A 23,143-nucleotide genomic window follows, 5' to 3' on the forward strand; every position below is an offset into this window, starting at 1 on the left:
TGGGTTTCATGCAGTAGTGTTTTGTAGTTTTCTTTGTATAGGTCTGTTACATCCCTGGTCAGATTTATTCCTAAGTATTTTATCTTTTTAGGGGCTATTATAAATGGTACTGTTTTCCTGATTTCCTTTTCATCCCTCTCCTTATTGGTGTATAGCAATCCAACTGATTACAAAAGACACTTTTTGCTGTCACTTGCTAAACAGCAGACTCTTTAGACTTGGTGTTTCCCCACTCAGCAGTAGCCAGCAAGATGGGCAATTGGAACTCAGTCCACATAAAAAGTGATTAACATGGAAAATGTCTGACTCACATGCTTAATCAGCAGCACGATGATGGAAATGAGAGAGGAAGTGAGAGTAGGGAGAGAGGTTTAACTTTTGATACAACAGCATAATCCTAGTTCATCCTAAAATACTTTTAGCTTGAAAAATTTACATGCCCCTATATAATTTACTGTGACATCTTTCCATAAGGGTCTCTGTTTCAGCACCTGAATTTCTCCTTCTGCGCAATGACGTAAGCAGTTACTCTGTCTATGTTAGCACAGAAATATGCAATTTAAAAAAGAGAGGCTGTATACAAGTTCAGCACAGTTGCATCTTACTTTATCTTAACTGAGGGTTAGGTTTTAAAACCATCTTTTAAACATTGTGCAGTCAAAATTACCATTAAGAAGCCCTAAATCACCATACTCAGACCTCTGGAAGTTCACAGACCAAATCTTAACTTATTTTGTTTCTCTTCACATTTGTGCTGGAGCCTCCCTTTCTCTGGGACACTGAAGGCCAAGGTGTACTTTAAAAGAGGCAGGTAAGAACACTGGGTAAATAAGGCAATTTATCTCTTTTTAGAAATAGCTGAATTAGCGTAAGTTAAACATTCAGTTGAGACTACACAAGGGAGCTGGCAGGCCCATTATTTTGTTACCATTAACAAAAAACCTTCAAAACTCTGGATGAGCAATTTGGGGAAGTCTCTTGCTTTATTACTTTCATTATATACCTACTACCTGACAACACTCATTTCACTTCTGATTCTGGATAAAAGGTGCTGCCTTCGAGAAAAAGAGTACTAATTCCAATCATAAGTAAACATTATAGGGCACACAATTTCTCAACTTGGGAGCAACCTACCTGCGTCTGAGAAGGGCCAACTTTGGATATCTGATCATGCCATTAATGAAGTTCTGTCCGAAGGCATGATATACAGGCACCGACGCACGTGGGCACGTCCCACTCCCTCAGGCCCTGGGCCCCTCCGAGGGGAAAAGGCAGCAACATTTTTTCATGAAAAATCCACTACACACAAGAAAGCTTCAAACGCTGGAATCTGGGCAGGGTCACCTCAGCGGAGTGGCTAATAACAGGGCACCGCCATATGCTACAGATTCAAAAACTTCTGAGGAAACGAGAAATGACCAAATGAAAAGTGCGAGGAGAACCACCAACAGAAGAGGGGTCGGGGGCAAGGGGAGGCTCCAGACCACTCAAGAGAAGAAGCGACAGTTCTCAGGCGATCAGGAGACTAATATCCAGCAGGGAAGCAGTTTAGGCAGCCGCCCTCTCTCATTACCTGATGGACGTCATGACTTCACCTTCCTGCCTCAAGGAACAGCGCCCGCGTCCGACGCTCCGCGTCTGCAGTAGCAGCAGGTACCACCGCAAACGCTCCTCTGCTCAGGCACTCCGCGACAAGAGAGCGTCCTCACACACTCGGAGCACGGGCGGCCCCCGCCGGGCCGGGCCGGCGCGCTGATTGGCCGCGGCCCGAGTGAAGGCGGAGCTCCGCCCCCGGCCGACCGCCAGAGATCAACCCGGGGCACAGCCGGCCAAAGCGAGCCGCCAGTCGGTCTCGTGTCGGTTCGCTGGGGCGCGGGCAAGCGGACTGGCTAGCGGGCACGGTGGCCATCTTGAGTCCTGGTAACACCGTTCCCCCATCCCGGCTTACAGGGCATGAGGTCGGATGCCCGCCTCAAAAATGGCCGCGCCGATTGGCAACTGGTTTACTAGTCACATGGCCGCGTGTACCGCGGCAAGCTCAGGTCGCTTTAACAGGACTTGGGGAAGGGACGCTGGCCAGGAAAACTAGAAACTGGAGGATGGAGCTTAACAGACTGCAGAACCCATCTGCAGAAAAAAAGCAATTGCCTGGGAAACATTCGATTGGAGAAATTCAAACGCGTGGCAACTGCAACAGAATATGCTAAATTCGAATTCGAAACCTTTACGAGTCAATTATTTATTCTCTTCACCCCTAGACGTTCTTGGACATCAGAAACACCTAAAACAACTTATTTAATATGGAAGTGTCTGGGCTGCCTTTAAACCTAGTGAATCAAAATCTAGAAGGGTGAGGCCGGGCATCGGTATTTTTAACAAGTTTACAGGTGATCCAGGTACACGTTTGAAAGTTTTAAAATCAGGGACCTGCCTGCCTCTGGGCTAAAACTAGCCTAACTTGGACTGTTTGTCACACTTAATTGTCAGATTACTTCACTTTCCTGGATGGTATGCACTGCTATAACTCCTAGCCTAACTCCTAGCCCTAACCTTGTAATTTATTGTTGTTGGTGTTGTCATCGAGTCGAATTTAGCCGGGTTAAGAAGCAGACTGTGAACCACTAATATAAATGCAAGCAAATTAATTCCAACTGGGGGAGAGGGGGAGTCTGTAAACGCTTGCTAAATAGCTTTTCTTTCTTCCTTTTTTATTCCCTGAACAATAACATTTATGATATTAACAGACTGCAACCTCCAGTGGCATTCATTTACTGACCGTACACAGTGGTGATCAATTTCACAGGTCTGAAATCAGTTAGATCAAAAACACAGCCCAGCATCAGCAGGCTGTGATATGTATAAATTCTTAACATCTGTTGATTAGAAATAATGGGCATTCTCACTTTTCTAGGCCTTTAAACTCAACATTAAATATTAGAATATTTTAGATTTCATGCTGATTTCCAAAGTTCTTCCTAGAGCTGTGCTATCCAATATGGTAGCCACTAGCCACACGTGGCCACTGAGCACTTGAAATTTGGCTAATGTGATGAAGAAATGGATGTTTAACTTTATTTAATTTTAATTAGTTTAAAAGTTAAAACTGGAAAAAAAAAGTTAAAACTGGAGCAATGTAAAATATTTTTCCATTAAACAAAATTTTATTGTTTGGGTTGGACTACACATGTCACTTTAACCACTGAAAATTTAGCATCCAAATTAAGATGCTGTACTTGTAAAACACACACCAGATTTTTCAAGACTTACCCCTTGAACCTGTTGCTGATGAGTAGATTCCAACTCATAGCACCCCACAGACGGAGCAGAATTGCCCCATAGAGCTTCCAAGGAACGGCTAATGGATTTGAACTGCCGACCTTTTAGTTAGTAGCCAAGCTTTTGACCGCTATGCCACCTGAGCTCCTTTCAAGACTTAGTATAAGAAAAAAAATATATAAAAACCTCAACAGTAATTTTTGTATTGATTACATGTTGAAATGATAATATTCTGGACATACTGGGTTAAATAACATACATTATTAAAATTAATTTCAGTTGTTTCTTTTTACTTTATTGCGGCTACTAGAAAATTTTAAATTAAATGTGTCTCACATTATACTTCTAAAGGGCAGTGCTGTTCTAGAGTCTAAGAAATTAGCCTTCTGAGACCAGAAGAACTAGATGATGCCTGGCTACCACCAATGACTGCCCTGACAGCGAACACAACAGAGAGTCCCGATGGAGCAGGAGAAAAGCCGGGAGCAGAACTCAAATTCTAGTAAAAAGACCAGACTTAATGGTCTGAGACTGGAGAAACCCCAGAAAGCATGGCCCCCAGACTCTCTGTTAACCCAGAACTAAAACCATTCCCGAGGCCAACTCTTCAGACAAAGTTTAGACTGGACTATGGGACATAAAATGATACTCATGAAGAGTGTGCTTCTTAGCTCAAGTAGATACCTGAGACTAAACGGGCAGTTCCTGTCCCGAGGTGAGATGAGAAGGCAGAGAGGGTCAATTGCTGGTTGAATGGACACGGGAAATAAGGGGTGGAAAGGAGGAATGTGCTCTCATAGTATAGGAAGAACAATTAGGGTTACATAACAATGTATGTATAAATTTTTGTATGAGAGACTAACTTGAATTGTAAACTTACACTTAAAGTACAATAAAATAAAAATAAAAGAAGTTAGCCTTGCTTCTTTTCCCACCCATCAATGCCCTGTGACAGAATAATTATGTCCACAAAATGAAATTCATAGGGAAATCAGTTTATACAGAGCAGTGGTTCCTTGCTAACCATCTAAGACATCAAGTTCTCCAAAAAATTTCAAGTTTCCTTAGAAATGCTATTTTTAGCATTTTTCTCTTTCATTTGGGAAATGTCTATCCAGAATGAAGCCACAAACTATAAATCTGATGCGTCTGATCCATCAGTAGAGGCTGTTAAAACACTGAGCTATACTTGCATGGTGAGACTTTGACCAAATGTCCACAAACCAAATTGGTCGATTGTTCCTCTGGATTAAAACAGGATCTGAATCAAAGTAGCAGCTGGCGAGCAATTTGAAGCAGCAGAAAACTCATTGCCATTGAGTTGATTCCGACTCACAGCAACCCTATAGGGCAAAGTAGAACTGCCCCATAGGGTTTCCAAGGAGCGGCTAGTAGATTCGACCTGCAAACCTTTTGGTTAGCAGCCACAGCTCTTAACAAGTGTTCCACCAGGGCTCCTAAAGCAGCAGAAACACTGGCTAATTCAACATTCTCCCTCCTCCTACTGTGAAAAATGTTAATAGATAATCCACATGTAACTTTTAATATGGTAGGTAGTATGGGTAAAGTAGTGCTTCTCAAACTTTACCATGAATACAAATCACTTGTGGGATCTTGTTGAAATGCAGGTTTGACTCCATCTGGGGAAAACAAGATTTTGCACTTCTTTATGTTCCCAAGTTTTCCCAGTTGCTCTGGCCTGTGGGCCAGGTTGAGTAGTAAGAGATAAAGGAAAAAACAGGACAGATCTGGTTTGAAACCCTCCTTAACTTTCTATATGCTGTGTAATCTTGGGCTAGTTCTTCACCCATCTGTCCCTCAGTTCACTCATTACATGCTTTTCAGGGCACTATGAAGCTTGGCACAAGGCACAGATGACTCTCTGGGCGGTATGATACGAAAACAAACACGAACTTGGCCCTGTGTAAAAACAAAATGTGCTTTTGCTCATGCTTAATATAATTTTGCAATTCATACTTTTGACTTTTAACAATAAAGTTTTAAAACAACTAATTTTCGTGCCAAAACAACTAGACTAGAAACCTCAGTTATTTTACTAACAAATATACCAAATTCTATGTAATTAAGGGAGGATATGGGTCTGCAATATTCAAATATTTAATCAAACTGAAGCCACAAGACATTCAAAGATAAAACATTTTTGATGGGTGACATTTTCTATCTAACTTAATAAAAACTTTAAATGTTTCTTACTCATAAATAGCCAATACAACTTTCAAAAAGTTTATTCTCTTAAAATGGATTTAGGTACTACTTGTTGCAACAGATATAGACACAAAAATATTATTTCGGCAAACAGGGCTCATGTGTGATTGTTCTTTCAAAATCAAGCAGGTACGTACAAAGGTAAAGACATGTTTTCCAGGTAAAGGTATTTCTTTTTATTCACCGAACCTTCCCTTGCTCAACTTTTCATCCTCTTTTCCTAATATTCTCTCTCTCACTCACTTGCATACACACACACACACACACACACAGACTTAGCTACCAAGTAACTGCTACTTAAACTCTTTTTGATCAATTTACTAAGCAATTTATTTCAACCCTGTTCTTTTCCTAAATGCCTACCTTATCCCATGACTTTAGGAAAAAGCACTCAACTGAAATTTTTAACTTTTGTTAACCTTCTTACAATCTAATTAGCTGAATCAAGATAAGTGAGTCATTTTAGTTGGCTCTAGGTAAAACTGGTAATATTCTATTCATCTAAATCAGGAGATTCAAAAAAAAACTCATAGGACAGAGTAGAACTGCCCCAGGGTTTTTCCCATCATGAGGTTAGTCTGCCTTTATTAAAGCAAATAGATAGCTAATCTCAAATAGCTAAGTGGCTGTGGAGGCATTAACAAAGATGTGGACCCACCCTACCAGTGTCTTCCACAAATGCTTCAGACTCCAGAATAATAGCAATGTTCTCTTCAAACACAACCCGTTTGTTGTCAAGGGTGTAAGAAAACAAGCACTCTCATATACTTTTTTTTTAAATTGTGCTTTAAGTGAAAGTTTACAATTCAAGACAGTTTCTCATACAAAAATTTATACACACATTGCTGTGTGACCCTAGATGCTCTACTGTGACAGCACACTCCTCCTTTCCACCTCAGATTTCCCGTGTCCATTTCAATCAGCATCTGACCCTTTCTGCCTTCTCATCTCACCTCCGGACAGGAGCTGCCCATTTAGTCTCATGTATCTACTTGAGCTAAGAAGCACACTCCTCACAAGTATCACTTTATGTCCCATAAACCAAAAAAAAACCAAACCAGTTGCCGTCGAGTCAATTCCAACTCATAGCGACCCTATAACACAGAGTAGAACTGCCCCATAGGGCTTCCAAGCAGCGCCTGGTGGATTTGAACTGCCGATCATTTGGTTAGCAGCTGTAGCTCTTAACCACTATGCCACCAGGGTTTCCTGTGTCCCATAGTCCAGTCTAATCTTTGTCTAAAGAGTTCACCTCGGGAATGATTTCAGCTCTGGGCCAAAAGAGAGTCTGGAGGCGTTGTCTTCCGGGTTCCCTCCAGTCTCAATCAAATCATTAAGTCTGGTCTTTTTACTAGAATTTGAGTTTTGCACCCCACTTTTCTCCTGCTCCATCAGGGACTCTCTGTTGTGTTCCCTGTCAGTGCAGTCATTGGTGGTAACCGGGCACCACCTACTTCTTCTGGTCTCAGGTTGATGGAGTCTCTGGTTTATGTGACCCTTTCTGTGTCTTGGGTTAATATTTTCCTTGTATCTTTGGTGTTCATTCTCGTTTACTCCAGGTGGGTTGGGACCAATTGCTGCATCTAAGGATGGCTGCTCCCTAGCTTTTAAGACCCCAGATGCCACTCACCAAAGTGGGATGCAGAACAGTTATTTAATAAACTTTGTTATGCCAGTTGACCTAGATGTCCCCTGAAACATGGTCCCCAGACCCCTGCCCCTGCTACTCTGTCCCTCAAAGTGTTTGGTTGTATTCAGGAAACTTCTTAGCTTTTGGTTTAGTCCAGTTGTGCTGACTTCCCCTGTAGAGTGTGTTGTCCTTCCCTTCACTTAAGATAATTCTTGTCTACTATCTAGTTAGTAAATACCCCTCTCCCTCCCTCCTTACCCTTGTAACCATCAAAGAAAGTTTTCTTCTGTGTTTAAACCTTTTCTTGACTTCTTACAATAGTGGTCTTATACAATATTTGTCCTTTTGCGACTGACGAAATTCACTCAGCATAATGCCTTCCAGATTCCTCCATGTTATCTCATACCCCATTAAGGGCAGCATAAATTAGTACATATCTAGAAAGCTTTTTGGCAATGTGTTCATTCCATTTTTTGTTTTACTTATTTAAATTTTACTCAGTTTGTTGTTGAGACTATACACAGCAAAAGATACACCAATTCAACAGTTTTTAAATGTATAATTTAGTGACATTATTACATTCTTTGAGTTATGCAACCATTCTCACCCTCCTTTTCTGAGTTGTTCCCCCCTCATTAACATAAACTTACCAAAAGGTCAGCAGTTCAAGTCCACCAGCCGCTCTTTGGAAACCATATGGTTCTGTCCTATAGGGTCACTGTAAGTCAGAACTGACTCAACAGCAGTGGGTTTAAGAGAGCATTATGCTCAAGGAAGACCTTTTTTTTACTAGTTAAGCTAAACTGTTATTCAGTTTTCAGATGACTTCAGGGGCTATTTTTGGTTTAAGGTTTAAAGATTATCTCAGGGCAAAAGTCTCAGGGATTCATCCACCCTCCATGGCTCCAAAAAGTCTACAGTCCATGAGAATTTGAAATTTTGATCTGCCTTTTCCCTGTTTTGAACAGGATTCTTCTATGGAATCTTTGGTCAAAATGTTCAGTAATGGCAGCCAACCACCATCCAGTTCTTCCAGTTTCATGAGGTCACAAAAGGACAAATATTGTAAGATCTCACTTATATAAAAAGACAAGAAAAGGCAACTGGATAAAGACCAAAGTTTTTATTAGTGGTTACCACGGGTAGGAGGGAGGGGAAAAAGAAGAGTTAATGGTGATGGAAAAATCGCATTGATTATGGGTGGGGTTGCACAGTCAATTATTGTAATTGCTCTCAATAAGTTGTACACCTGTAAAAAGTTGAATGGGCAAAAGTTGTATGATAGATATATTGACAACAACGACAAAATTTTAAAAAAAAAGAGCATCTGCTGAGGCTGCTTATATACAACCAAACACCTCACAGAATTTGGTTCCTTGGTTTGGTGGTTTATTGTCATGGTTTCATAGGACTTCCCAATTACTTGGCCTAATAATGTGTTTAGTGCTTCTGTTCTACCTCCTACTTTGTTGCATAATGTCTGAGGTCTTAAAAGCTTGGTAGCAGCCATCCAAGACTCAACTATTGGTCTCTACCCATCTGGAGCAACAGAGGAAGGACAGCCTGGAATAAGAGGAAGATATTGAACTGATGCCTTTGAATTACGGCGTTGGCCAAGAATACCAAATCTACCACGGACTGCCAGAGGAACCAACAAGTCTGTCTTGGAAGAAGTACAGCCAGAGGGCTCCATGAAGCAAGGATGGCAAGACGTTGTCTCATGTACTTTGGACAGGTTATCAGGAGAAACCAGTCCCTGGAGAAGGATATCAGGCTTGCAAAGGCAGAGGGTCAGCGAAAAAGAGGAAGACCTACAATGAGATGGATTGACACAGTAGCTGCAACAATGGGCTCAAATATAGCAGTGATTATGAGGATGGCGCAGGACTGGTCAGTGTTTCATTCTGTTGCACACAGGGTCACTATGAGTCAGAACCAACTCAATGGCATCTAACAACAACATGGAATGTGTGGCAAATTTGCCTCCATGAGACCAGAAGAGCGATTCCATTTTTTAAGCAACTGTTGTACAGAAAATAGATCAATGTGAACAAAGATTTGTGTACCCTGTTAATCATTTCAGCATTATTAATAATAGCAAAAAAAATTATTCCCTAAGTAACCAAAATAAATGTAATGGTTAAATAAATTACAGTAGAATGTTATGGAGCTATTATAAAATGTTTCTAGACTTTTTAAGGACATACAGAAATGCTCATGATATAATGTTAAATGAAAAAAGCAAACAAACTAATGAAATATATTGTATGATCCTGACTGTATTTAAAAAAAAAAAAAAAGTAAGACTACATGCCATATATGCATAGAAAATAGACTGGAAAGAAACATACCAAAATGTTATTATTGATTATCTCTGGGAAGTAGGATTATGTGGGATTTTTACTTTCTTGTTTATACTGATCTACTTTATAAATTTTCTACTATATATTGGCTTTATAGTCATAAACGTTTATAATTATTAAATTTTAATTATCTTTTTAAATGGGCTTAAAAAAGCAAACTTATGCTTGCCCTTTTTTTAAGCTTCTATTTTTAAAATCCCAACCATCAAAATTACCCTTATTGTTATAGAACCTGGTATTTTTATATAAATGTTTCATCTTTTCATTTGTAAAGATTCTTAAAGGCAAGAATAACAAAAATAAAATGTCTTTATGATTTTCATGGTTAAGAATTTTAAATCATAACTCGACAAAAGTTAAAATTGTAAATAACTTTTAGAGCTTTGCATAGCCTTTAAGAGACCAGTTGTCAAAACATTAATGTGGAATGTCTTCCCTTCACGTTAAAATTCATCCCTTCATTTAATATGCATTAAGGTACTGATAAGATTATATATTTTACAGCAAGCGATATCATGCTCCAAAAAAGATAAAGTTCTTGAGACATGTCTCCCTAAAATAAGGAGGGTTACATAGGGTAAAGTTTAGGAGCTGGGAAGTGAGAAGGGAACTCTGATCCTGGACCTACCAATAACGTTATGCCCTCTGACAAAATCATTACCTCTTTGACCATCAGTTTCCTTATCTGAAACACAAGCGAATTTGTTAAAGGTAGCATCTCTTAGGTCCCTTTCAGTTCTCATTAGGCAATGAAAGAAAGGACCATCTACTTGTGTCTCAATACAAATTGGGGTTCTTTTTTTAGGAAGTGGTCAATTTTAATGTGGTAATACAGGTAATTTTAGTTAGTTGTCATTATGGACAAGATTATTCAAAGAAACATTGCTAAATGTGCTAGCTCTTTGCCCCAAAAGACATCATAAAAGGTCTAGGAGCCCTGGTGATGTAGTGGGTAAGAGCTCCACTGCTAACCAAAAGGTCAGCAGCTTGAACCCACCAGCGGCTCCCTGGAAACCCTGTGGGGTAGTTCTCCTCTGTCCTATAGGGTCACTATGAGTCGGAATCGACTGAACAACAGCGGGTTTTGGTTTGGGTTACACCAAAATATATTCAAACAGAAGACAATCTTTAAATGGAACCTGACAATTTATTTCTCCAGAGAATTTGAAGAATACAATAACATTTGATTGACTGAACATTATTTAGTAAGAATTCTTAGCAAAACTCCCTCCCAGGCACACCTACATAGATAGTGCTTCTTTATTTTCAGTGACTACAAATCTCTGAAACTCCAAGAAAACCTCCAATCTAAAAGTACAGGGCAACAGTGCTTCCCAGTTATTTATGCTGCAAAGTAAGAACATATTTTAAACTACAATTGAAAAGCACTATCATTTCATACCAAAAAAGGCCTTTGCGGTATGATGGATCACTTTTGTGTAGACTTTTTCTCCATGGTCTTGTAACTCCCACCCAAGTGATTGGATAAGATTGTGCAAGTAGGGTGATTGTGGCCCACCAAGGGGATTGGTCAGTTTTGCCATCCCGCTGGGCTTGAAATGAGCCATCCCAGAGGCGGGAAGGAGAGGGTCCTACCAAGGAAAGAGAGTCAAGATCCGAGTGTGTCCCCGGGATCCCTGTGCTGAGAAGCTTCTGGAACCAGGGGACAGAGAGAGAGAGAGAGAGAGAGAGAGAGACAGAGAGAGAGACAGAGAGAGAGACAGAGACAGAGACAGAGAGAGACAGAGAGAGACAGAGAGAGAGACAGAGAGAGAGAGACAGAGAGACAGAGAGAGAGAGACAGAGAGAGAGAGAGAGACAGAGAGAGAGAGAGAGAGACAGCGCTGTAACGCTAAAGACAGCAAGAAGTGGTGGCAGAGAAACAGCAGCAAGAAAGACTGGCAGGAGATGGCTCAGTGGGCTTCTTGGCCCATGGAGTGAGAAAGCTTGTAACACTAGCCTGAGCAGGGCAGAGGCCCAGGTGCCAGAGAGAGGTGTGCCTACGAGCACAGCTAAGAAGACGCTGCCCTGACAGAAGAACTGTATCCTGAGCGTTCCTCAACCTAAACTGTAACCTGTTACTTCCCTAACAAACCCCGTAACGTGAGTATTGTCTGTGAGTTTTGTGTGGTCACTGCAATGAACTACCAAACCCAGTAGAGAAGTAGAGAGTGCCGTGGGAGGCACGGTTGGTGTCAGAATTGGTAAAGATGGTGGAGAGAGAGGCATGTCTCACCTCTACCTCATAGGAATTGGCCTTGGGCTGTTGATCTTGATTCTCATTCTCGATTTTGAAGTTAGAGGAGATCAGACGCTATACCCGTACCATTTTTTACAGCATTTTAACACAAAAACATAGGAAGAATAGCACAGAATAAAGGACAGCCCTTCCTAAAGGATTGTTAGTAACCTTATGAAAAATATTTTACATATAAAAAGATTATCCTTATTTTTATCATTTCACCATAGATCTGGTCCATGATACTTTACAAATAAGCTTTTGGGAATCATTCACGTATTAACTCATCAAATATTAATTGAGCATCTACTCTAAGGCTCGAAACACTAGAAATCCAGCAATGATCAAGAACTTGTGCTGCCATTATAGAACTTACATTCTAGTGAGAGGGTACAGTCAAATAATGAAATAAACGAACAAGAACAACATCAAATGGTCATAAGTGCCATGCAAAGAATTAAAACAGCTCATCAATGTAGAGAAAGGTAGTCAGGGAAAGCCTCCATCAGGAGAGAAATGAATGACAAGGAACAGCCAGGTGGGCAAAGAGCATTCTACACAGAACAGCTAATACAAAGGCCCAAAGATGAGAATTTGGAGTCCACAAAGATAGGAAAAGGAGAGGGCAAGAGAACAACAACACGTGGTCTAAGCAAGGAGGTATCTTACGCTTTATGAGCCTAAGAAATTTTGATCATGTCATCAAATTACAGTAAGCCACTGTAGTTAAGCTTTAAACAGAAGAATGACATGATCTGATTTTGTTTTAAAAGATCACCATGGCTGCAGTGGGGAGAATGGACTAAAGGAGCATGAAAGCAGAAAGACCAAATTAACAGCCTATTACAGTAATCCAGGTGACAGATAACTGTGGTGTGAACCATGAAGATAGTGACGGATATATGGAGAGAAGCAGATGGATTCAGAATACATTTTGGAGGTAGACTGACAGAAGTTGCTGGTGGACTAGATATGGGGGACTAAGGAAAAGAATCAAGATTTTGGGCTTGAGAAATCAAGTGGATGGATGGTGCTGCTCTTTACTAAGTTGATAGGGAAGACTGGGGAGAAGCTTAGAAGACTGGAGATCTAGGAGAGTTTAGGGATAGAGACAGAGACTTGGGAAACGTATCTTTATCATCTTTCTGATTCCATAAATGCCTACTGTTCTCTATTGGTAAACTAAAAATAAATGTCTTAAATTGCATATTCATCTGGACATCCTAAAAGGGGAAAAATTCTACCCTGGCAGTCTGCTAGCAACCATGGGTACGTATATAAGTAAAATATAGCTAAAACTTATTGAATGCTTAATCTGTGCCAGACACCATGCTATATATCTTACAAGCATTGTCCCATTTTAAATTCACAACCCTATCAGGAAATATAGTATTTTAAGCATTTTACAGACAACGAAATTGAAGCTCAAAGAGGGTAAATAATTTGCCCGAAGTCACATATTACAGAACAGAAATTCAAACCCTGGTAGTCTGACTCCAGAACTGTGGCTAATTACCACTGTGCAATACAGTCTCAATGGAGTAAACCCAAAATATTCTGACATAACTCTGAGTCTTCTATATACAACCAAACTTCAGAACACCAGACTATGATTTTATCTATAAGATGCAGTAATCCAATCACAGCCTTAATGGCTTATCTTTTGATGAATAATATTTGCATTAGCTGAAGCATCTCATAAAGCACTTTCAGAAATTGTTTCTTTTATTTCCATGTATGCTCATTCATAGACTAAATCTAAGCAGCCAATGAATCAACCATTTTTGTCTTTAATTTGGCCAAGTCTTCTAATTGCACCAAGAATCATTTCTTAGACCTCTTCATTCTTTAAAATTTCATCCACAATTTTATTTGTATCAAAATCACAAGAGTGATTTTTGACAAGTAAAAAAAATGGGGCACACAATGAGAAGCAAGTGGCTAAATTTACTATCAAGCTAAGTAAATCCCCTATCCCACCCATTCAGCTTGTGTTAATCAAACTTAGGCTTCAGTAAAATTACAAATTATTTCATATCAAGATCTTTAAAGACTCAGAAGTTGAGACCACAAATATTGAGATAAGTTTCCACTATAAAAAATATACATACTTACATAGTCCACAGAGCCCTGATGGCGCAGTGGTCAAAAGCTCGGCTGCTAACCAAAAGGTCTGCAGTTCGAATCCACCAGCCACTCCTTGGAAACCCTATGGGGCAACTCTACTCTGTTCTATAGGGTCACTACAAGTTGGAATTGACTCTATGGTATCGTGTTTTGGTTTGGTTATATAGTCCATGGGTATATCCTTTTTCTTTTTTTATAACTCCTTGATGCCTACCATTTTCTATATGAGTAAAAATAAATGTGGTCTCAAATTTAATATGCAGTTTTATCTGAGAAATGTCCTAAGAAATAATCATTTCTACCTGGTAGTTTGCTAAACAATGGAATTGGTTTCTAGAAAGTTTTCTTTTATTCAATGTTTTTGTTTTCTTTACTGAACGGTGGAAATTTTTTTAGGGGGAGGGCAGATTTATTACTCTTTCAGGTTTCAATAAAAACCTCAGTATATGAAGGGAGAGGTTAATTAAATCCAGTTGTAATCTTCGAGCCCTGGTGGAGCAGTGGTTCAAGTACTGCAAGAAGCCATCACATTTTACTTTTTAGGTAGTGTTAGACAGCAAACGTATAAGACTCCATAGAAAATGTCCAAATCTTAAGTCATTTCTTCAAAAACATAACATCTTCAGTATTCCATGGAAAAACAATATACATACTTAAACTCTGAACTTTGAGAGCAGAAAAGGCACATTTCCTAATATTGGTGGGGAGGGGGGAAGCCTATGAAAAGTAATCATCTTTCAAAGGACAATAACAGAATTCAAAGCTTGGCTACAATTTAGTCATTTTTCAAAATTGTCTTACCATAAAAATGGTCATAATTTCTTGGATACTATTTCTATCAAGAGACAAGAGTCAATGTCCCCTCCCTTGAACCTGAGCTAGTCTGTAACTCCTTTGACCAACAGTATACACTGGGAGGGATGCTATGCCAGATTCTGAGCTAGCCTTTAACAGGACTGTCAGCTTCTATTTTGGTCTCTTGAAACCCTGAGCTGCCATGTAAGAAGTCCAAATAATCTTCTGAAGAAAGCACATGGAAATACTGTCAAACTACATGGAGAGAGAGAGAAGCCCAGTTGAGCCAAGCTTTCCAGTCATTTTCACCAAGGCACCAATCATGTGAGTAAAGACAATTTGGTGCCGCCAGACCAGACTTACTGTCAGCTAGATACCTCCAAGTGATCTCAGTCAGTACCCCATGGAGCAGAACTGACCAACCAAGCCTTGTCTGAATTCCAACCCACAAAACCATGCAATCTAATGAAATGGTTGTTATTTTAAAACACTAAGTTTTGGGATAGAAAACCAAACTCAGTCAGGGTGACAAATACATTTCATATCGCAATCTCATACTCTATACGGATACATAATCGAAACAATGCTTTGCAAAACAAGACTTACTCTTACAGTCAATGCACTGATATTGTCTATTCTATTTCTCTTTTATAAAATACTAGTTGTGGGATCCACCAAATTGATTTCACAATCAAGTTTGAAAAGCATTTGTCTTACTACTCACTTTACAGGTACATACATAAATCTAGACAGAAACCTTTATAGGATCTGGTGTCCTATATGGTGCAATATGCTAACAGTCCACAGATATTACAGTTCATAAATTTCTCACAAATACTCACATACTTCAGAACTGAGTGAAAAGCTGAAAAGCCAAGATGTCTGTAGTTGGAGGTCATATAGAAATCGGAAATGGCTAAAAGGAATTGAGACTTTTCCTTTTTTACCTTTACTTGTGTTTCTCCTCTCCCTCCCTGTTGACAGACCTACACTTAACCCCCACGTTTCTTTTTTCCTGTGCTTATCAAGTATTATGAAACTGAGGTTTTTAAACATCATCGGTTGTATTTAATGAAGGGTCCTAGTCCAATTCCTAAAAATGAGCTAACTGAACACTTCATCATTTTTTTTTTTCCATCATTTCTTCAGAAAGGTTCCTTTTTTTTTGTATGAGTGAAGTTCAAGGCTCATTTTAACTGTGGGTTATTTCTAATGAAAAAGATTTCTCGTCACTGCCAGTGAACCTAGTAGAATATTTTTATAGGAGTTTAAATTATTAGTAGCATTAAAAGATGCATAGCTTTCTATAAGATTACTAGTAATTACTTAATGTATAATATAGAATGCCTTTTGAAGCAAAGAAGGAGCCCTGGTGACACAGTGGTTAAGTACTTGGCAGTTGACGGTTCAAACCCACTAGCCACTCCTCAGGAGAAAGATGTAGCAATCTGCTTCTGTAGAGATTTACAGCCTTGGAAACTCTCTGGGGGCAGTTCCACTCTGTCCTGTAGAGTTGCTATGTATGAGTCGGCATCAGCTCAATGGCAACAGGCTTGGGCTTTGAAGCAATGGACCTGTTTAAATTTTTAATCACACGAAATCACTCGTAAATAACAGCCTTGTTGTTGTTTATACAGCCCCTGGGTGGTGCAAACGGTTAATGTACTTGGCTACTAACTGAAAGGTTGGCAGTTCAAGTCAACCCAGAGGTGCCCTGGAAGAAAGGCCTGGTGATTTACTTCTGAATCAGCCATTGAAAACCCTACAGAGCACAGTCCTCCTCTGACACACAGGGTGTCACCACGAGTACAACGCCTGAAAACTTCAGATAATTATTAAAAATATGAAAGTGAGACAAATTCAGATTTGAATCTTATCTCTGCCACTTCCTATGTGATCTTAGGCACATTAATTAAATTCTCTGAATCTCAGTTTCCTCATCTGCAAAATGTGATAGTAATAGTATAAAATTAATAATTCTAAAGATGTAAGATTCGAATTGTTAATATTAAGGAAAAATACAAAATCTAAAACTAAAGCTTACTAAAAATTATTTTCTTAACTGGAACATTTTAACTCTTAAACATAAACACATAATTGGTTTTCCCAAGGCTTTTAATTAAAAGCACAATTTACTCAAAACTCAAGTTCACTAAATTAATCCATTTGCAAAGCATCTATTAAGTACATCCCACAAGACAATATTCATTCTTGGGGCAAAAACTACACATGTATGAACAAGAAAACTTGAAAGACAAATATCTAAAATTAAAAAAAAAAGGTTACAAAACACATCGCCACAGAAGTTCTTTAAATAGTGTGCTTCTCTAGCACATACAGAATTCACTGACAGCTTCTCAAGTTTTATCTTCATAGCACAATAAAAACAGTAAGAAATGTGGCTCAGAGGTCCTGGGCATGAAATGTAAGCCCACTACCTGTTGTTGCTAGCTGCTGTTGAGTCAGTGCCTAAATCATGTGACGCCATGCAGAACAGAACAGAACACTGCCTGGTCCTGTGCCAGTCCCATGATGGGTTGCAGACTGGGCCTTTGTGATCCATAGAGTTTGCATTGGTTGATTTTCAGAAGTAGATCTCCAGGCCTCTCCTCCTAGTCCATCTTTGGCATCTCCGCCGAAACCTGTTCAGCAGCATAACATGCAAGCCTCCACTGACAGACGGGTGGTGGCTGCGCCTGAGGTGCATCAGCCTGAAATCAAACCCACAGGTAAGGTGAGAACTCACCCACTGAACCACCAATGACCTCTACTTAAGGACTCATAACCCCTTTGGGTCTATTTCCTCAGCAGAAGATGGGAAAAAGTGTGCTGATTACATGGTAGCCTCCTTGTGAGGATCAGTAAGAAGATATAAAAGTGCTTGATGTTTTCCTGTTCTCTTTAAATATTAATCTTTGAAAAAAGAAAAAAAGCTCCAAAGAAAACAGATACTACATATCTTATTCCTGTGAAGTTATAACTTTCCAAGATAAATATTGGATTCTGAATTTAAGGACCTTGTCAAGCACTATCAATCTAAAGAGCCTAAACATACTTAAAGGGTTTTCAAAAATCACATGAGGTTGCGAATTTCCATTTCAGTCATATCTGGCTGATACTATAATCTGCTGCTGCTTTTATACCCCAGATCTATGGTTTGCAAGAAATTCCACTTCTGGGAAGGGAACATCTCCCTCCCTATCGGGAAGATTTAGACTCTCAGCCATCTCCTCCCACCCTCTCTTACTCCACCAGTATTCCCAAGCTATCTGGGGAGAAACCAAAGGAGCGTCTCTGAGGGAAAGGCCAGGAGGGCCTGTTTAATGACTGTACAGAAGCAACATCTTGGCCAACTAAAGAAAACATTTAAAGACCTCTCAATCTGACTTGATATCTGCAGGATACTAAAAAGCCTCAGGAATATACTTTATTCAAGCTTCACACAGAACTGAGGCCAAAGGATTCTGATGTGTTTTTTTTCCATTAGAAGAAAAGTATACTCCTCTTTCCTTATTTGTGCTGAATCTAGGGGAGGAACGCCACACAAATGGGGTAAGAGGAGTACTAAAGAAGGGATCCCTGTCTTCCGAAGAAAGCTAGACAACGAAAACTTAAGATCCCTCACGATTCTAAGTTTCTGTAAATGTAAGTCCAGAAGTTTACACATTGCTCTACAGAACACCCTTAGGATATTCAAACACTGGGACACCTGCAACCAAAGAAGTCAAACCTACCATACAGAGAAGAACCTGTACCCCCATCCAAAAAAAGACAAATCTTTCCTTTGGAGTTATTTCTTTACTAATATTTGTAATACTAAACATTTAGTATTACTGAACGAATTTAATAATGTAACTATATTTTATCGTAATACCTCAAATCTAAACAATCCAGTTCTGTACATTTTGGATGAGCAAGTGCTAAGTAGAACAAACAAGACAGAATTTTGTCAGCATACTTTAAAGTGTATCAGCATGCTATTCCATGCTAAAATGGAATATAATCAGTTCATCTTAAAGGGTCTAAGTCTGAATCTCTTCTACAGATTAACAGCATAAATCCTCAAGAAAACTAAAAATGATAGCTAAGGTCTCAGCTATTTAGGAAAAACAATTTCTGAAAAACTTAGGAGGAAGCTAACATTTCCTCAGTCATGCCTATAAAATAACATGCAAACTTTTAATGCGGTTAACTTCACAGACAAGACGTTACAACTGTTTGTTTTTAAAGGCGATAATTTTCTTTTATTTTAATTTGTTTTACTCAAAAACTTTACATGCTTTTTCAGATGTCAGCTCAGAGTAAAACAGTTTATTCTGCTATAACAAGCTTAAAGGAATTTGAGAAAAACTAAGACATCTGAATTTGATTCCTTTGCTATTTTGTTTTGTTTTGTTTTCAAGTGACTCCTCCTGGATGAGTCCATAAAGACAAGCCTCTTAAAAAAGACTGTTTTATCGCATTATCCATTGGTTACATAGTACACTATGAAATTCAGAAGAGTATTGTGCTCACATTCAATGGTTTTAGAGTTCTAATTACATTGCAAACAGCCTCTCTAATTAAATAAAGTCTCGCTAACCCAAAGGAAAGAGCTTTATCATTCTGACAGGTCACCGATATCTTTGTGAATTCCCTCTTCCAGAAAATTCATTCTTCCACCAAAAAGGCAATCCATATATATGTACATTTATATATACACACACACATCATGTTTTTATGCAAACAACACACTTCTTCTACATTTGTTTGAGAATCGCACCCTCCCTACCAAAGGGTATTTTCATAAGCAAGCTACACTAATTAGCGTCTGCAGGAAAATACCTCACAGGGGAAGGCGCAGATGGCAAACAAACGTGAAGGTTTGCGTTATTTGCGTAAAAATATGTATTTTACGTATACATATACACACACACATACATATATATGGAGCCCTGGTGGCACAGGGATCAAGACCTCAGCTTCTACCAAAAGGTCGGCAATTCAAATCCACCAACTGCTCCTTGAAAACCTTTTCGGCAGTTCTACTCTGTCCTATAGGATTGCTGTGAGTCAGAATTGACTCAACAGCAACAGGTTTGGTTTTGGGTATATGTATACATATACATATATATACACATATATGTATGTGTACGCGTGAGTGTGTATATCTAAAAATATATATAAACTACCAGTACTACCTGTTGTCTTCAAGTCAATTCCAACTCATAGCGACCCTATAGGACAGAGCAGCCCTACAGGGTTTTCAAGGCTGTAATCTTTACGGAAGCAGACTGCCACATCTTTCTCCCACAGAACAGCTAGTGGGTTCGAATCACCGACCTTTCAATTAGCAGCTGAGCGCTTAATCACTGCACTACCAGGGCTCCTACATACATAAAATCCGTCACAGGGTCTTAATACGTTACTGCTTATATATGAAAAGTATCTTTATTCTGAGGGTCTGAAGAATTTTCTCCATGGAGTAATGCATGAAATGATTATCAAAGTTCACTACAATCACCAGAAAGAACAGAAATGCAATCTAGAAGCGCATCTCTTGCCTCTGTTGTCTTCTAGTACTGGATTTATTTCTCACACACACTTACTCCATGTAACAAGAAAAACGGAAAGTCCAAGAAACATGAAGTGTTTTCAGGTAAGGGTCCTACTAACTCTCATGAGTAGTAAGAATTTACAGCTAAAACATTGTTATGGATTGAATTGTGTCCCCAAAAATATGTGTTGTAAATTCTAACCTCTATGCCTGTGGTTATAATCCCATTTGGGAATAGGCTGTCTTTGTTATTTTAATGAGGCAGGATTAGTATAGGGTGTATTTTGAGTCAATCTCTTGCGAGATATAAAAGAGATTAAATGCAAGCTAGCAAGCAGAAATGGAGGAAGAGAGATGCCAAGCCACATGAGGATCACCCAGGAGCAGAAACTCAAAAGAAACAAGGACCTTCCTCCAGGGCCAACAGAGAGAGAAAGCCTTCCCCTAGAGCCAGCACTCCAAATTCGGACTTACAGCCTCCTAAACTGTGAGAAAATAAAGTTCTGTTTGTTAAAGCGACCCACCTGTGGTATTTCTGTTACAGCAGCTCTAAACCAAACCCATTGCCTTTGAGTAAATTCCAACTCACAGTGACCCTCTAGGAAAGAGGAGAACTGCCCCATAGGGTTTCCAAGGAGTGGCTGGTGGATTCGAACTGTTGACCTTCTTGGTTAGCAGCTATAGCTCTTAACCACTGTGCCACCAGGGCACAGCAGCACTAGATAACTAAAACAGAATTTGGAACCAAGAGTGGGTGCTGCTCAAACAGATACCTAAAATGTGGAAGCGATTTTGGAATTGGGTAATGGATAATAGAGGATGGAAGAGTTTTAAGTTGTCTAATAGTAAAAGCCTAGATTGCCTTGAAGAGACTGTTGGTAGAATTATGGTCGTCAAAGGCAATTTGGATGAGGGCTCAGAAGGAAGTGAGGAGAGCTATACAGAAAGTCTTTGTCGTCTTAGAGAATACATATGATACCAGCAACAAAATGTTGCTAGAAATGTGGATGTTAAATGTGGCTCTGGTGAGGCTTTAAAAGACAATGCTGAACATGTGATTGGACAATGGAGGAAAGGTGATGCTTTTTATGCAGTTGCAAAGAACTTGTATGAATTATGTTCGAATGTTTGGTAGAAGGTAGGACTTGAAACTGATGAACTTTGATATCTGGCTGATGAGATCTCTAAGCAAGATCTTAAAGGGACTGTGTGGTTTCTCCTTGCCTGCTTATAGTAAAATTTAAGAGGAAAGAGATGGACTTAAAAATGAACTGCACAGAGGCGGGGCCAAGATGGCAGAGTAGTCAGATGCTTCCTGTGGTCTCTCTTACAGCAAAGAACCAAAAAAACAAGTGAATCGATTATATATGACAATCCAGGAGCCCTGAATATCAAAGGCAAAGTTGAGGAATCGGACAGAGTGGCAGTGGGTGAGAGAGACGGTACAGAAGCAGCAAGGAATTGCCAGACCTGACCTGGCGGGAACTGGCACTCTGCAGGCTGGATTGGCTGACGTACACAGTGAGGCAAGCAGTGGCGCTCAGGACGCATTTTCCACATCGGGAGAGACCAAGTGGCAGAGTCTACTCAAGCCCCCAGAACCAGTGAACAGTGGCGCTCAATGGCAAAAGATAAGGACATGCGTCTAACGCGCCACACAGATCAAAAAACACCCCATTTGGGAAGAACTTCTCTCCCACTTACCTGCCTCCTCCCCGCTATACACCAAGTCCCAGGCCAGCTTCAGCGACTGCTGTATGCCCTGGGCCAGAAGTAGGACCCATCATGCGCCCTGAGCCATTCTCCTGGCCTTGGAGAGGGGGAACAAATTAACTAACAAGAAGAAAATAATTTCCCAGCTCCATTAAGCCATGAACTCAGGGCAGGCATAGCTCCTTTGCCTAGACACAGGAATAAGGGGTCCACGGACTTTGAATGCCTTTCACCCCTGCATAGACCTGTGTGGGCCCATTTCAACAGCATAGGCCCTCATTAGCACAATACAACAGGGTATGCACCTGAAGCCTAACTTCGACTGTATCAGCTATATACAGTTGGAGTGGTAGGTTTGTGACATTTGACACCACTCTGCCCATTAAGCAAGATCCTCATCTACCAACATGAGGGGCCTGAGGACCGGTGGCTCCACCCACACCAGCTAGTCACCTGTGACAGAGGTCCAAGAATACGTGGTGCCTCCCACTCCTTACAACCAACAGCACTGGGTGCCCATAGTCCAGCTGCAAAACTCACCCACCTACACACTCTAGGGAACAGGGACATGCTTTTCTCCTAGACACTCAGGCCCCTGCCTTGCTCAGCGCATGACCCCCCTACTGCAGTCAGATACCTGTACCTACTCCAATCACCCCTGCCCATCTAGGACTGTAGGTGAGAGCTTGCATCACACACTTGGTGATCGACGACCTGGACACCTGAGCTGAATCTATACAAGAAAAGAAAAAGGACTCCTGGGCTCACATACTTAGTAACAGACCTAACCATCTGGTGACAGTACGTTAGAGCTTCAAAGGTGCTGATAATCAAACAGCTCACACAAGCACCTATTGGGGTATATCAAAACAAGAAGCTAGGACACAGTAAGCAAACATAAAGCAAATAAATATAATAACTTATTGATGGCTCAGAGACAACAACCAATATCAAACCACATAAAGAGGCAGATCATAATGATTTCAGCATACTCCCAAAACAAACAGTCAAGAAATCTTCCAGAGGAAGAGAACGTCTTGGAATTACTAGAGGTGGAATACAAAAGATTAATATACAGAACTCTTCAATAGATCAGGAAGGAGATCAAGCAAACACAGAACTAGCCAAGGAACACACAGCAAAGCAATAGAGGAAAGTAAGAAGATTATAGAGGAGCAAAATGATAAATTCAACAGGCTGCAAGAATCCATAGAGAGACAGTAAACAGAAATCCAGAA

The 23,143-nt window shown here is 40.0% G+C and overlaps 1 protein-coding gene across 2 annotated transcripts in view; it reads right to left on the minus strand.

Annotated features, from left to right (window-relative positions):
• The window catches only part of ADK (adenosine kinase), a 555,845-nt gene that overhangs the window by 514,138 nt on the left and 18,564 nt on the right, over positions 1-23,143 (minus strand). Inside the window, exon 1 of one of the 2 annotated variants that reach the window (XM_004383209.3) lies at positions 1,574-1,873. The exons of the other annotated variant lie outside the window; for it this stretch is intronic. Within the exon in view, the coding sequence (XP_004383266.1) occupies positions 1,574-1,587 (14 nt within the window). The 5' untranslated portion in view covers positions 1,588-1,873. Of the gene's footprint in view, positions 1-1,573; positions 1,874-23,143 lie in introns of those variants that run through there. 2 annotated transcript variants of the gene reach the window in all.

The sequence above is a fragment of the Trichechus manatus genome, unplaced genomic scaffold (genome assembly GCF_000243295.1).
Source record: "Trichechus manatus latirostris isolate Lorelei unplaced genomic scaffold, TriManLat1.0 scaffold00106, whole genome shotgun sequence".
Lineage (NCBI taxonomy): Eukaryota > Metazoa > Chordata > Mammalia > Sirenia > Trichechidae > Trichechus > Trichechus manatus.